The sequence below is a fragment of the Drosophila pseudoobscura genome, chromosome 4 (assembly GCF_009870125.1).
Source record: "Drosophila pseudoobscura strain MV-25-SWS-2005 chromosome 4, UCI_Dpse_MV25, whole genome shotgun sequence".
Lineage (NCBI taxonomy): Eukaryota > Metazoa > Arthropoda > Insecta > Diptera > Drosophilidae > Drosophila > Drosophila pseudoobscura.
Window position 1 is genome coordinate 18,892,748 of NC_046681.1, and position 17,037 is coordinate 18,909,784.

Below are 17,037 nucleotides of genomic sequence, written 5' to 3' on the forward strand. Positions count from 1 at the left end.
TAGCGACAGCTGCCGCCTCTGCTTCTCTGCTTCTCTGCTGCTCCGCGGCTCGGCTGCCGCTGAGGATTAGGCCCGAGCGCTGGCCTGCAGTTGCCGCAGTGCAGCAGATTTGCTCCAGCGATTGTCTCTCGAGAGTGCCATCACCCAGGTGCCCCCCCATCCGCCTTCCTCTTTCCACCTCATCATCATTGCATTGCATTGCATTGTTGTTGAATTCTCCAAGTTCTGGGCACTGAAATCTCCCCCGAAATGAAACACAACAACTTTTGAGGATTGAAAGGGAAAATGGCATCGAATCGAATGAATATAAGAAATCCTTTCAGTTATTGATTTTTTACCCCAAACGGGAGTTTAAGGAGAATAAATACATAGTATTTCAAGGATATTACGAGTATTTTTGCATCAAAATTTGTCTTTAATTCGTTGAAGAGCTTCTGGGAAAGTCTAACGAGCAGAATGAGAGTGTGGGACACTTTAACACTTTCCTTTAACACTATTAGATGATATTTTGGATTACATTTGGAATCGATTGAGTACTATACACACTTCGGAAATTGTTTTCTTCCTCAATATTATATTCATCTCTCTTCCTAATCAAATCTGTTGCTTCTTCTGTAGTCCCCAAAGAAATTCCCATTCAAATTCCATATCGGAAGGAGCTCTCCTTTAATTTGTATATTTTCTATAGTTCCTTCCCTCTCTTTCTCCCCCCTCGAGAGTGCGTGGAGGAATGCCAAGGCTACGTCGAGAATTCGATTTCGAATCTTGGAACATTTTCAGAGAACTGTGAAACTGAGGTCTCGCGGCTCACGGGTCTCTCTGATCGGCAGGGCGATCGTTTGTTTAGCCATTTCGTAACGTTACGCCGCCCCACACCTCCTGCCACACTGCCTCTTGCCCCTCACACACACAGAGAGTGAGCGAGAGAGAGAGAGAGAGAGACAGAGACAGGGACTTACAGTGTGGCCAACGCCAACAATTGTTTATCAATTTGTTAAATCAGCTTCGCCGCCGCTTCTCCACACAGCTCTGCGACTCCGAAGTGCTCCTCTCCCCTCTCTCTTCTGTGCCCCCCCCCTCTTTGTGGCTGCAACTGCGATCGATCCTCGCCGATAAGCGACACAAACACACAGAGGAGAGTGGGAAGAGGGCGGCAGGGGGGCAGGGGGGCAGTGTAGGGGATCTCTGGCACTTTATCAGCCGGCAGATGATTGTTGCCGGTTTCTCACTTTTGGTCCACTCTGGCACTCGGCGGCTGCGGTGGGCGTTGTTGCCAGCCATAAACAATCGAACAATTTGGTGTGCCCCGATCTTGGCCAGAAACTGCCTCAACACGGGGCAAGAGACGGGGGCTGCATGGTGCAGGGGGCACAGAGCATGGTGCAAGGATCCGACCCTTTTGTTTCATTTGTCGCTGGGTTCTCAACCACCGGACCGCCGTCGCTGCTAATCGTTTGGGGTCAGAAAACCCCAGAGACCGAACCCGAACCCGAACCCAAGACGAAGCTCATTTCGACCTCGATGGGAGATCTCTTCAGCGATCTCCTCTTGGGGGAACCTTGGGGAACGGAACACATCACTCGTTTGGGTGTCTAGGATGGGTCTAAGACCGAGACGAGGCGTCGTCGCCAGGGAGTCTGGCCAGGCTGTTAGCAGAAGGTACTGCGTCAGTGCGGGAGAATTATGAGTATGAGAGAAATTAGAGGTGGAAATTGGAGCAGTTGTAGAATTCTGTTTACGGCAAAAAGTGAAAGATAATCGAGTCCTGTTTGCAGAGTCTTTAGGCTTTGATTTGCTCCTTTTCCTGATGATTTTTGGATGGTAGTTCGAATTAAGATCTGTTATAGAGGAAACCAGTGATTGGTGATTGAAATTGAGAGAAAGAAAAGAAAGATATGCATATCTAACCAAGAACACATGACTTTACACATGACACAAGACAACGATGTCCAACGCAGTCCAACGAAGAGAATGAGAGAAACCCTTTGATAATATTCCAGTTCCAGAACACCTTCCAGGTTCGACGACAAAAGATTCATCTTTCCTAATCTCTTCGAAACACTTTAAGCACAGAATTTGGCTCCGATTCCATTCGTTCTTTGGAGGACACCTCTAGCTCCTTCAGTCCTTGAACTCCAGCCCATTCGATGGCTTTGGCTCATTAGTCAGCCAAAAGATTTCTGCCAGACTGCTTCCAGTATAATTAAACAAATTTTTGCAGAGCCAATCGAAGATCGGGATTCTTTTTTCGGGGGGGAGAGAAGCAGCAAAAAACGTGAGCAAGCAGCCCCAAAAAAGACAGACAGAGAGAGAGAGAGAAGGAAAGAGAGAGATAGAGAGAGGCAGACTGCAGCTGGGAGTCTCTTCTGATAAGAGAAATCTTAGTTTTCGCGCGAAAATTTTGCCACCTTTCGTGGGTTTCCGGGCGGAGGCGACTGGGAGGAAGACTGCCGGGAGAAGACCTGGCACGGGCAATCAACGCCATCTCCCAGAGTCTCCCAGCCTCAGCCACAGCCCCAGCTCCAGCCTCGGCCATGGGGAGGGGGCTATGGGGCCATGGTCTCTCTGTCTGTCTGGTGGCTTTTGCGGCGCTTATCAATTGTTATTAATCAAGGAAAAGGCCCCTCTCGAGTGCAACAAGAGGAATCCACCATCCAAATGCAAAGAGCGCAAAGTTCGCGAATTTCATTTCACTTCACACTTTGGCCAAAAAAAGATCCACGAGGGAACCATGGGGAGGATCAGCATAGGCAGGAGGATGACCAGGAGGCTCGGACTCTGACTCCGACTCTGAGAAGATCTGTTCTCGGGTCTCTCCGTTCGAGGCCCGTGCAAATAATCAACATTCTCATATCTTTTCCAAAAGCCATTCGTGATTTACTTGCCAAATGGTGCTCTCGGATGATCTTCCTCTCCCCTGGATATGGATGCTGTTCTTCGTCTGGTGTTGCTTCCACTCGATGGATCCTTTCGTCTGCTGTTCCTTCCTCAAGATGGTTTAATATTGTGTTTCTTTTTTTCGCTCACTGGATGCTTTTATCTTCTGTTTCCTCTGGTGGAGGATCTTCTTCATCTGTATCATCTTTTAGCTTTTGTTCTACTTTCCTTTAGATTCTTTCATCCTTTCTCTAGATCTTTACTTCAGATTTTAGACCTTTCTTCGTTCCATCTTCTCAAATGTTCTTCTACTTTTAGAATTTCTTTCTCCAGATGTGATTCGTGTACTTTTGATTCCTTTAGGATGCATTCCTCTCTTAATTTTTCCTCTGGGTATTCTCTAAGGAATGCAAAGGGATCTATGGATCTGAATTTCTTCTTTTTCTATATTTCTTCCTCTGAATCTATTTCTTCCTGTTTTTCTACATTTTTTTCTTATATTTTCCTTTCTTTAAGTTTTTTTGGTTTCTTTTTCTGGATGTTTTTCTTCTCCACCTTCCTTAAGATGTGCTTTTTCCTTGATTTCTTTTTGTGGACAGTTATTTGGTATCGAGTATCTTCATGTCAAACCACGGGTTCCTCGAAAGAAAATATTCCGCTTGGTTGCTTCTTTTTCTCTCTTTCTTCCTGTTTCTATCCTTAGGGTCTCCTGCATTTTCTTTCTTCCACTGTATATCCTTCTACTTTTATAATTTCCTCTAGCTGCTACCTCTCGTACATTTTCCTCTTCTACGTACCCTTTTTCATTACTTTTAAGGCTCTTTTCTGTCTCTCTAAGAACTAGCTCTTCACCCAGCCCCCTGAATCTGAATCCCATCGAAGGCCTCAACAGAAGTTCGATTTTATGGCCAAAAACTAATTTAGTTCACTTGGGGTTCAGCAAAGTTGCTGAGATGTCAATGGTGAAACGGATAGATAGGGCTGCGCGCAGAGAACAGAGCCTGGCCTCCTATACTGTTTGTGGTGTACAATATAGACCAACCTACAGCGGTACTGTATCTTCGATCTATAGAAAAACCACAACACAGGCCACAAAACATCCACAGAAGAGACAGAGCGACAGACGAGACGGAGACAGAGGCAGAGACAGAGGCAGAGGGCAGCAATTCCTCGAAATCGCCGTCGAAGTCAAAGTCTCTTTTTGATGTCTTAATTAAAAAACGTGCAAATGATACAAGGGACAAGGGGGTAGCACGAGGGGAGAGGGGGAGTGTTGAAGGGGCAGAGGGTGGTGCAGGCCGATCGTCTGGGGCCCCACTCCGGCCCCACTCTTCTCCAACAGAGTTCAATGTTGAGCAATTGATGCAACTGTTGAGATGTGTTGCTGCTGTTGCTGTTGCTGCTGCTGCTGCTGCCGCCGCTGCCTCTGCTGCTGCTGCTGTTGCATGGCATGCTGATAAGAAAGACGAGAGGGGAGGGGTGCGGAGGGGTAGGGGAGGGTAGGGGCTTGGGAGTAGGGAAATTGTCGCAGTACTTGAAAATTTCGTGTGAGCACGCTCAGCGTCGATTGTTGCGGTCGTTTGGGCCTCTGTGATCGCTTGATCAGCAGCCGAAGCCGAGGCAGCGACAGTTGTCGTCGAACGGCAGCAGCAGCAGAAGCAGCAGGAAAGAGAGAGTAGCCGACCCAAGGAATACCCTTTAAGCTCAACATTTCTCTGTAATATAGAAGATATGCCATAATAAGGAGGATAAGTTTTCAAATAAACTTGGAACAAAATAACGAAATACTCAAAAACTATTCGGACCTAACCAGGCACATTGGATGATTCCAGTACCTCTCCTGTTTGGTTGATCCTTTAAAAGTGTTCAAATTTTCCATAGGGCAGACTTCCTTTAGAGGTTCTTTCGCTTGGGAAAGGAATGGCCTTTGACTTCACATGAAATAACGTTTTTAAGCTCCTATATCATATAATAGTGACATTTTTATCAATTTTAACTTGGAATTATAGTCCAAATTTTAAGATTCCATAAAATTGTAACTGTTTTTTCAATAAGCAAGTGTTTAATGACTGATATAAGTGATATTTCACATATTTGTACAGCAAAAAGTGAGTCCAAATAAGAGATTTCTTCTTATAGATTGCCCACTGTTAAAGAAAAAAGTATCTTGGAAATCTAGAAATATTTAGATACTATTTTCCAACCTTCCGCTCGTAATCCACATACCCTCTCCGCAGAGGGTATCCCCCAAGGCAATCCACCAACACTTTTGCATGCCTGGAGCCTGCAGCCTGGAGCCGGGAGTTTTTTTTTGGGTTGCCAGAAGATCAATTGCGATCTTCAGTCGCGGCTATAGCTTTGGGGCTCCAGTATTTTGCAGCTCCGCGACTCCCCCTCCACTGCTGCTCCACTGCTGTGCTCCCACAATCTGGCAGTGTTGCAGGAGCTGTGCTGCCGTGGGGCTGCCGTGCCGCAGCGGCAACTGTTGCACAAATTTAAATTGACCCAAGTGCAAGTTTGAATGTTGCTAATCTGTAATCAATGCAGCAACAGCAATGCAACACAGCAGCAGCAGCATCACACTCGGGGACGGGGACGGGGGGGGGCAGAGTATGTGGCACAGGGGGCGACAACTGCTGGCTGGTGTTGCGGCTGGCAACATGGCTGTTTTTCTTCCTCCAAGCTCATAATTTGCGTTTATTAAACAAGTCCCTGGCATTTGCATAAATGTCGCTTTTGGTCGATTGCAATCATCAGATGATGATTGGAGGAGGATGCGACATGGTACCAGCAGCAGCATTAATAGCAGCAGCAGCAACAGAAATCCTAGTTGCAACATCTGCAACATGGCAACACGGCACTGTGGCAACATTGGCAATTGCTGTATACAAATCACGCTTCCCGCAGATCAATCAAAAACACTGACAACTGCCCCAAAGGGTTGCCACAATTCAATTGAGTTTCCCACTCCCCACTCCCCCCCCCCCCCCCCCCCCCGCTTTCCATCTTTGATTCCATTTCCTTCTACTTTTGCTGCCCCGTTTCTCGTCCCGTTTTTCCCTTTTTCTCATAGACACGACAGCAACATGTTGCCATCTCCTCCGTTTTACTGTTACACTCAATTCGTGAGGGCGGCCAGCCACGCCTCTGCGCCCACCACCACCCCCTGTCCGTGCCATGCAACCCAGTCCCAAAATCGTGTCTGGCATTGTGTTAACTTCATTGCTCTCTTTATTTTTGGTCTTTCATTGGAGAATACCCTCTCTAAAGGGTGGGGGTGTTCTAGTATTGGAAGGAGATATGTTTCTGTTCTTCAAAGAGCATATAAATCGGTTTCTAAAGACAAAAGAATTACCATCTTTGGTTTGTCTATTTCTATGCTTAGTTTTTCTGGTAAATTTTGGACAATTTTAATGATTAGTTCCTTTATTTGTTGGCAATGAATGCCACTAAAGAACTTCAGTCTTAAGTCCTATGAAAGATCAGACATTTCTCTTCTTAAGCCATCAATTATTTTGGTTATTGGCGCTGCAAATGACGAGGGAAAATTATGAAAGTGCACACGTCTACAAATCGTAGTTTTTTTCATTAAAAACCGAAGATTTTGGGGTTATATTGGAAATTCTAAGTATGAGGATGGTTTCTACCATCTTCAAAAATACAAATTTCATAAAAAAAACCCACTTAATTGAACATTATACTTTATGATAGTCGTACAAGTGTCATCTCTAAACTCCATTGATCTGTAAAAGGGTATCCCTAACTTCCATCATTCTTTCTGTCTCTCTCTCTCTGTCTGTCTTTTATTTTGTTGCTGCCCTTCCCCCTTCCTTTGGCTGTGTGCAATTTTTGTGCTGTTGTTGCTGCTGGCTGATGTGCTGATGACTTTTGATGTGTTCATCAGCCAATCACGACACGAAACAACAACAACAGCAGCGGCAGGAATCACCATCGGAGGAGGCGAAGGGAGGGGAGGGGAGGAGCTAGCCTCCATCGAAAGGAGGGGCAGCAGCAGCAGGAGGAAAGGTTTAACATTTCTTTCGTTTCAACAGTAAATTAAAGAGGCGCGAAAATTGCCTGCAAGCCTGTGTGAATGGGAATCGGGGAATGGGAATGCGAATAAAATTCCCCCCAACCCAAAGAGAGGCAAAGGACCCCACAGTCAGGGAGCCAGAGGTAGGAGAGAGAGAGGGGGCGAGTGGGGGGAGCTCGAAAGCAGGCCTAAACAGGCGTCCGAGTTGCTAACAAGATGCGCGCAGTCAGCGACAAGCAGCAGCAGCAACAACAAGCAGTTAACAGAGAGAACAAAGCCAAAAGTGCCGACACGCAGAAGGAGTCCAAGAGTCCCAGAGTCCCGCAGTCAACTTCCAATTCAGAGGAGTCCAAGCAGCCAAAAAGGAACCCCAAGGTACCCCAAGGAACCCACCTCATCGACTGACTAACAAAGCGGCAAGCCAGACACATCATTACCTACCAATTAGGCCCCAAAAAGTGTGCGTCTGTGTGTGGCAGAAGGAGAAGGTCGGCCCCCAAAGAGAGGGAGAGGTAGGGGAGTGGAGGCAGGCAGCAAGACAAACACGAAGGCCCCAAAGCCAGAGGATGAGTATGGGAGGCTGCTGCCCTGCTGCTCGGCTGCTGCCTGCTCTTTTGGTGGCACAATAAACGTTTACAACGTTGCGAATGAGTTGGGTTTGGCGAGGCATGCGGCAGGCAGCCAAGTGACTGACAGGCAGCAAATAAGCCATAAATGCAGGGCGCACGGGAGGCCAAAAGAAGCACTGGATGGGGCAGGGAAGGCAGGAAAAGGAGAGACTCTACCTGGGGACTGGCTACCTGCCTTTCTGTGGGGGGCGGGGGATGCCCTTCTGCTGGGATGATGAAGTGCAAAGTGCCTGCTAACAGCTTGTAATGAGGCTGCCCCAAAAGTGATGCTGTTTTATGCAAAAAAAACAAGCAACAACAACAAGGCAACAGAAAGGAGAGTACACACCACTGACTCGACTCGAATCCAGCTCCATCTCCATCTCCAGCTTCAATTTCAATTCGTTTTTCCATTCCGATTACTGATTGAATTTCGCACTGGATTTGTACAAATAAAAGCCAACAAACAATCCACCAGCAACCCAACAGGCAATCATTGAAGGGAAACAAGCAACATGATTGGATGATTGGATGATGGTTCCATTTCATACCGAACTTCCACCCATCCATTGGGAGAACAGAGGAGCGGAGAGCCATACCCATTGACGAGGGTCATTCGTGCGTGATTTAAGCCCCCGAGCAGCGGCTAAGCCAAATGCAAACAGCCATGAGAGTGGGAGAAAGTGTGAACAGAACAGAAAAGAGAGAGCGAAAGGGTAGGTAGAGTGCCAGGATGAAAGTTCCAGTCAAAGTTAGATGACAAGCGGAAGAGCAGGAATGGAATCTATGGCATGGCTTTGCCATTCCTCTGGGGGACAACTAATTGATTAAACATTGACAGGAATGTCTTCCCTTTTTTATAGAAAGGGATCAATCCATAGAAAACCACTTGAATTGTGTATCAGGACAAGTGAAGGATGTCCAGATGCCAAGGAAATGAGGAGACGACTCCTTCAAACACAACTTTTTAGATGATCCGAGGCTGAAATATTCCGGACTTCCAACAAGGAAATTCCCTTCTTCAATCAAATGTTTTTGGAGCATTTCTATGAGAGTTATCCTTGGAATAGGGCACCAAAGCGGATGATTGAAGGTTTTCAAAATAATTCAGGAAATGATGATGTCATAAGTCCTAAAGGCTTTGAGGTTGCCCCGCATAAAAGGTCCAAGCCATAAGTTGGAGAGCTCAAAGATAAGTCCTATACCAATCAAAAATAATCTATTTAGCGTGTATCCTGTAGGCGTATAAATGTACCCTTAAAGTCCCTGTTCTAACCCCATTTAAGGCCTAGATTAATTTCGAAATTTTCGATGATATTTGAGTTCCATTTTGATGTGACAGAGAACCAAAGTATAATCCCATATTCCGCCACTTTCTTCTGTTTATTTAACTGGGTTTCTTCTTCAATATATTGTGGAGGGTTCTAGAAACAAGAGTTCTATATCCTTTTTATTGCATTGCCTTTTTATGCCACGAACATCAAAGATTTCCCTAAAGTCAAAAGACAGCCTCCAAGCGCTGCACAGATAGAAAGATAGATTCCATATTCCATGCAGCAGCAGTGGCTGTGGCAGTGGCAGCAGCAGCCAAGTGGCAAATAAAATGTATACTATTTTAACAATAAATTACGGCATGAATCCCCCTACGGATATCCCCCAAATATTGACAGACAAAAAGGAGGGGAAGGGGCAGAAGCAGGAGCACGAGTGGCACAGCCTCGTAATCCTTTTTGTGGCGCGGCATTTATGAAATGTATTCTCTCTCCTTATCGCTGGCCACAGATCACAGCTGGTGCTCCTTCCTCCTTCGCTCTGGCCTAAGTCCTGACCCTGGACCTGGCCCTGGCCCTCGCCCTGGACTCCGCCCCACTTCCCCGCCAGCTGACGATGGGCACTGGGCGCTGATGATGATGATGAGTTCGACTTGGGGGGCGGCGGCGGACGGGCCTTTTTGGTCATAAAATGTTCAGGCATCGGGCCACAGGATTCAAGTTCTTCGTTTTTTTGCTGGTACTGGGGGCCTTCGTCCTTGTCCTTGCGGTTGCGCACACAAAGGGGGAGGGGGCGGGGTGGGTTGTCCTCTCACTTTTTGTGTCGTGTCGTGGTTTGTGTGGCCATAACACCAAAACGCAATCCTTTGGATAAATTTTCTTATCTTTCGTCGACCAGACGACGATATTATTTTTAATACAACACAACCAAAAATTTCTTTGTGTATGTGTATGTGTGTGCCTCGTAAATGTATGTATGTGTGTGTGTGATTTATGTTGTAATTTTTTTTATGTATATAGCAACCATTATACGACTCTTTATCATCATTCTTTGTGGTGGCACACACACGGGGCACAGGCGGAGACGGGGGCGGAGGCGGAGGCCGAGGAAAGAGTGCACTTTCTTATACGAAATTTTCAAAATGTGACTCAAGGTTTGGAAGCACTACAGATGACCCCTTTCTTGTGGTCTATATTGGGTTTAGCTTAAGAGTGGACTCGACTTTTGGTTGGGTTTTTCAGCTTCGGATGACTTCAAGATGGTTTCCACAGAGACTCCATTGAGAGATCGTTTTTCCAATAAGAAGTCAGAGATCTTTAAGAGTCTTTGAAAGAAGAGAACCAACGAGCTGAAGAGTCTTTCTCTGTTAAGGAAGAAGCTTGGACTTTGATTCCTGGAGAAGTATTCAATCTGAAAATCCTATATCCCATATCCCGTAAATGGTTCTGTCATTATAAACGGTACATACTTATAGTAATCTCAAATCTTTCTTCATTTCCACTATATTTGCCCCAACTCCACGGCAAAACACTGCGTATGCGTAATATTCTCTAGCAAAAAAGAGCTCTACAGAGCTTTCGGGTCTCGGGGGTAACAGAAATGGTAAGAGGCATGTTGATTGAACGCCGATGATAACGCAGCCGAGTCGTGAGCGCCGTGTAATGGTCCCCCCACCCGCCCCCCTCCCTCGTTGCTGCATTTGCCTTCAGCCTTCTGCCCGCAGCAAATGCAATGTTTCCCGCATTAAGACCCCCAAAAACCGCTCGTAAAAAAGAGAAAACTTTGAGGGTATCCCCGAGCCCACCTTTGTATACCCCTCCCTGCCCCACCTCTGAATGCCCCCCTTTCGTAAAGCTCTGGGAGCTTGAACCTTGTCAAATGATTAATTACATGCCGAAAAGCTATCTAACAATTTGACTCGATGTCTCGGAGTGTGTGCCGTGTGCTGTGTGTGGTGCTGTGTGTTGTGGGGTTCTGTGGCTTCTCTCTCTCTCTCTGCGGGGATTGTGTGGAGGATTGTCATTAAGCCAACGGCAGGCAGGCAAAGCGGGAGGGGCACAGGGGCAGCAGCAACAGCGGCAGCAGGCAGTAGGGAGACATAATAAAAAATTATGCCATAGATAAAATGCCATTAGAGAAGCAGAGAAAGCCATAGAGAGAGACAGAGAGAGAGAGAGGCACACATGCCATGGGAGAAGTGGCGAAGGGGTCACCACTTAGCGCCATTAGAAGCCAGCCAACGGGGGGCGGGGCGGGGCAAACAACAAGAGGAACAGGCAGCAGAGCAACCAACCAAAAAGCCAGGCCCAGAGGAGGGGGCTCTGTGGCGAGCTGCAAGTATGCAATTCTGCAAGATAAGCCAAAGCATTCATGAATTTCATAGATAAAAACCCCCAACACACACACACATACACACACACACAGAGGGAGAGAGACAGACACAAAGATACGACTGGAGGCAGGGACAGGCGCACAGGGAGAGGCGCTTACAGTACATTGCACAGGAGCAGCAGCATCAGTGGCAAGAAGAGCAACAACAGCAACAGCAACAAGAGGAGCAGCAGCCACAGCAAATGAAGAGCGCCAGAAATGAGCAACGTCATCATCATCATCAGCAGCAGAGGCAGGAGCAGGAGCAGGAGCAGAGGCAGAGGCAGGAGCAGAGGCAGGAGCAACAGCAGTAGAGGCAAGTGTGGCAAGTGTTGCAGGAACAGCAGCAGCATCATCATCAGTGGCAAGAAGAGTGCCATCAATAGCAAGCCACAAACAAAAACAAAAACCATCAGAGGCTAAGCAACAGACCCCAAAGACATCAAGAAGATGGAATACCCTGCAAAGAGTGGGAGGCAAATACATATCTACAAGAATTCGATGCACGATGCACCCATGAAAGCATGATCAATCAATCATAGAAGCCTATGGAAAATACAACCTCTAATAGGAAATAGAAGGCACAGAAGTGTAGAACCAAAGGCAAAAGCAGAAGGAATAACCTTCAAGAAAAAGATACAATTGCAGTAGGAACTTTTATAACCAGATGAAGTATTCACCAGTGCCATAAACTACACCAAAAATAAGCCACAAGAAGAAGGAAATAAAGGAATGCAGCAAATGATAGACCTTAAAGGACTTTGGATGGAACTCTATCATAGATTTTATTATCCGAAGAATGTAAATTAGAGAAGTTTCTCTAAGAAATCATTCCTGTAAGTCCTGTAGGGATGATAGGATAGTATGATGATCAGCTTAAGCCCAAAGTTGAAATCAATCGGAAAGTTTTTGTAGAGGCACACGGGCATCAACATTAGGATACTCCAAAGTTAAAAGTATCTAGTACTCTGCGTATCTCTAGGATTGCAATTCGGCCAAAAGCGGTTCGTACAGGTATCAAAGATGCACAAAAGAAGGAATTGCTCTACAGAAGAGGCAATAAAATATGATCCGTTCAGATACAAAGCAGTATCCATAAACTAAACCAGAAACCAAACCAAAGATCAACTACCACAAAAGTTAATTCCAATCTGTGGACGAAGGAAAACAAATGCAAGTGTAAGACAGAACCCGAGTATCTATTGGACACAAACTGTGGCACAACCAGAGGAGGCAAAATACAGGAGGAGGAGTGCTAGTGCGGTGGGTGGCTGGTTGGAGTCGAGCCCCAAAGGAATGTGCCACACTTTTTCTCTGGCTCTCTCTCTCTCTCTCTCATTCTCTATCTATCGCTGGGTCCCTGGGTCCCGGGTTCGCTTGGCCGTCGCCGTCGCCATGGAGTGTCAACAGCCAGATAAAGATTAGCCCAACAGACAAACGCCCACTTTTTTAGGCAAACTGTTACGCCCACTGGCCACTCGACTCTCTGGCCTCCTGCCACTCTTCCCTCTTGCCACCATCTGGTGTTAGAGTGTGTGTGTATGGCTGCTGCTGCTGTAGAATATCTTTCACTGACGCAGCACAAAAACGGGCCACGTGGAAGGGCTGCGATAGAGCGAGGGAGGCTGCTGCTGGAGGATGGACAGCGAGGCGGCGCTCCAATTGCCGCCAGTTTTCGGAGGGGATTATTAATGATGAATGCTTGAGATGGCAGCGAAATGGTGTGGAATGTTGCAGGTTAGATCAAAAAAGGCAAACAGGAACGGTTTTACAACGAAGAGAGGGTTAGAATAGGGATCATACAGGATGATAAATGATCCTCAGAATGAATCAGAGAATGATGTATAATGTTTACGTAGAAATTCACAGAGAAATTTTATCTAAAGACCCTCAAGGGTGGCTAGAATAAACTGACAATTGTGTTGCAATCTCTGGAAACCTGAGACCAACAAATTATTTTTTGATCACAATGAAATTTGATCTACAGACACCTTAGGCCAATAAATGATCTATTTATCAAAGAATTTTAATCGAAAATTCAAATAAAACCACAACAAAATCGGAAAACTTAAGTTTCAGAGAATATAGGAATATAGGAATTCAGGATATAGAAACTTATGGTGGAAACATCAAAAGATATCCTCGCTGAAGGACTAATTCCATGAGAATGTCAGCCCATAGCAAATATTTATGTGCATTCTTATCGGAAATAGAGTCACCCGCAGTCCGCTCCTGTTTAAAATAGAGCAAACAGAAGGCACAACAGGCGGAGAAGGCAGAGAAAGCGGCGAAAGGCAGCGGCCCGAGGGGTGGGGCATGGGTGGTGGTGGTGGCACGGGTTCATGGGAGACATCGTCGTCGTCTCAATGACGTTGACATTGCCTGATGATTATGAAGTGATATGAAATTGATGCCAATGATGCCACCATGCCACCAGAAGAGTGAAGTCAAAATACATGTCCCCGGGGGTACGAGGAGAAGGGTGGCAGAGTGAAAGGCTAAGGGCTGTCCTAGGGAAAGTCACAACGAGAGAGAGAGAGAGCGAAAGAGAGAGAGAGAGAGAACTTGACCCGTTGTCATTTCCTGCAGTCCATCGAAGTGACTGAAACGAGGGTTGTGTGTGGTGTGTGGCACGCTCCCCCCTCCCCCCTTGGCTGCGATTCCGTTTCTGTTTTTGGTAAAGGGTTCGTTCGGAGGCTTAGGGTTTCTGAGGTTTTGCCATGAGGTCCTGCTGAGGTGTCAAAAATCACCAAAAACCGCAGAGAAGGGCAGACCAAAGGAGGGGGATGGCAAAGGGGAGGTAGGTACACAGTGGCACTGCACTGATAAAAAAGAAAAGTTGTATTAAATTAGAGAGCTTTCTCTGCTCTTCATCTTTTTTGGGATTAAATTTTTATTGGCAAAATATCAGCAGCCCGCAGAAGAGCAGGGAAAAGCGGGAAAAGCGATGCCGAAGGAGGAGGAGAGAGTCTACACATCGGGGAAATTTATTATTGGGGCATTAACGGGTTATGTCTGTCGCAGAGAGAGAGAGAGAGAGAGAGAGAGGGTGAGGGAGGGAGGGAGACAGTGTCTGTTTCCCTGCATTCGAACAGATAAGAATTTATTTTTTGGCTTTGGCCCATTTCGTTTAAGCTTAAACTTATCGCGGATTGAACACTGGACAGCGGGGTTAAAGGGCATCGAAGTGGGGGGCATGGAGGGGTTAGGGGATAGCGGATAAGGGACAACTGTCGGTTGCTATACTTGGAGAAGGATTTGGCACCTTCAGGGCTCTATTTATTGTACGTACCTCTGCTGTCAACGGTCATCTCTTCTGTGGTATCGGAACAATCACCTGAAACAGCGAAAGAGGTTAGAATATTAGAGATTGTTGGAGATACAAATGGAAAAGATAAATATTAAAGGATACAAATCTCAGAGATAAAAACTTGCGAGATCGATTTCAAAGTAATATCTTTAAGAATAGAGAACTGATAAGGATAACAGATGTAGATAAAGATTTCAGAGAGACCTTATAAGGGATGTACATTTTAAAGATAAAAATGTTAGATAGATATCGAAGAAATATCCATATGGAAGTGGTATTTCAAGGCAATATTTAGAGGGGATATTTTTCCTATTTAGAGTATTTACTCATTGAAGAGGACGAAAATTATGATCCCAGAATGTTTAAGGCATGGTTAGCTAATAATAGATAATAGATAATACTTAAAAAAGATCGATTTCTCTTAAGCCTATCAATTTAGAAATATTTCTGGATGGTAGCTCTGCTTAAAGATAAATACCCCTACGAAAATATGTAGTTAAACTATGTTCAGATACTCATAGAAGACACTAACTCTTAGACTGATGTGAGGATCTTCCCTAGTCTGAGGAAAATGTTTCGGAATATCTAGCAAAGATACATTTCCTATGAAAAGCAATAGTAACTGATGATTATCTGAAGATAGTTTACTCTAAGGCAAAGTATCTTTTCGATATATGATAGTTCCTTTGAAATATAGGCTTATTTGATTTTAGGAAGAATATTCTCCAATGGAGATCCATCTTTAGATAGATTTCCTGTTCAGAGCCTATAGTTTCAGACGTAGACTCTTTGTAGATACATTCTCCCCTATCCACAGCCCTCGATAGTGGTTAAAAGATAATCCCCTCTGTGGGAAGGGATTACGATTAACCGTACTATAAGCGATCATAATTGCTGTTCGAGTGAAACACTGTTTGTTTTTTCTCTCTCTCCCTCTCTCTGCTGTCCCCCCGCCCCGCCCATTCTCTGTTCTTGCTAGTATCTTTGTATCTGTGTTGTGCTTGTGTGTTTTGTGTTTGTGGGGGGCTACGGCTACGCACAGTAGTCCCGTCCCCGGTTTGCCGGTGTTCAAGCGCGTCTCCAGTCCATTACACAGCACTACACACCGCAGTACACTAGCCAACACACCGCACACCACACACCACACACCGCTCCACACTCTCAACGCCTCTCTGTCTCCGGCCGCGTCCCCCTCCCCGTCTCCGCGGACTCGTCTTCGTCTTTCGTTTTGTGTGCTGTTTTTTCTCTCATTTTTGATTATATTTCGCTGATTATTCACTTCAAGGAATTATAATAACAATAATAACAACAATCCGCAGAATTCCTTTACTTCGTTTTTATTTCTCCGTCTCCCCCTTTCGCTCCCTCTCCCTCTTCATCCTCTTCTCTTCTTCTCATTCGCTTGCCACAGATTGCAGATAGCAAAGCACACACACACACACACACACACACACACAGATACAGATACACACATGGCTATACCGAGAGCTCTCTGGCCATGGAATGAATGTGAAGCCACACAGCGCAGATAGTCGACTGATAAGCAACTGAAAGCTGGCTGGAATGGACTTGGACGCAGACCCAGAGCCGGACACTCGCCCGAGCCTCGGAACGAGAGCCCACAGATACAGCGTGGGGCAAAGCCAAGGCAAGGCAAGTCAAGGCAAAGCAACCTGAGGCAAAGGCAATCCCCAACCCTTTCCCTTTCCCTTCAACGTGTGCGTCGAGGAGTCGTCTGGAGTCCAAGTGTTCGACAGCAATTGGCGGGATTTCATTTCATTTCATTTCATTCTCGTACACCCACACATCATCGGGGGCTTACAGGTTGATGGTGGCTTGACTTTTGCTTCCTACAGAGCGCTTCTTGGGAAGAAATCATCTTTTATGTTCCCGTTTAGTGGGTCATTCCTTTTCGAGCAAAGAGCAGGTCGCTGCTAATCAGAGGTTAAAGGCGGCTAAGCTTGGCTTCAGACTGAAGACTGAACGTGGGGTGTTTTCTGATCTTTCGATTGGCTAACATTATTCATCTTTGCTTAGGTCTGATCTTTATCATCGCATGGTTGAATCTCCCTTTTGTTCACTTATAGATTCATCATTTTGTTCTATGATCTTCGGTGGATCAAGTGCAGTCCCAGGCAGCACCGAGGTGCCCTGCTGCATAACGCGCGTTGCGTTTAATCAATGGATCTACTTTGCTCCTTTTTCCAAGAATGAAATTTCCTCTGGAACTGAATTTATTTGTAGTCCGAGGAACTACAAATTCGTGGAACTTTGAATTCTATCTGTTATCTACCCTACTAAACTAGCTTGAATCGATTTCTAGCTTCTAACTATGCATCTCATGGATATAATACATCAAAAAAGTATCTACATCTGTCGGAAAGCTCTAGAATCACTTAACACAATCCCAAGTGCTGTTTAGTTCCTCTTTAAGGTAATTTAATGGCTTCCATTTCATTGTTTCTGCTCTCTTCTTCTGGAATGATGTTCCGGTTACATCCGTGTACTCGTAAACTTGCCTTAATTTCCGCTTAACTTTGTTTACCATAGAGTAGATCCATTCTGGC

The 17,037-nt window shown here is 45.8% G+C and overlaps 1 protein-coding gene across 3 annotated transcripts in view; it reads right to left on the bottom strand.

The window, feature by feature from the left end:
• The window catches only part of ush (Zinc finger protein ush), a 76,198-nt gene that overhangs the window by 6,180 nt on the left and 52,981 nt on the right, over positions 1 to 17,037 (bottom strand). For all 3 annotated transcript variants that reach the window (XM_033379536.1, XM_033379535.1, XM_001356393.4), the window contains exon 2: positions 14,453 to 14,497. In XM_033379536.1, coding sequence (XP_033235427.1) covers positions 14,453 to 14,497 — 45 coding nt within the window. The remainder of the gene's footprint in view (positions 1 to 14,452; positions 14,498 to 17,037) is intronic.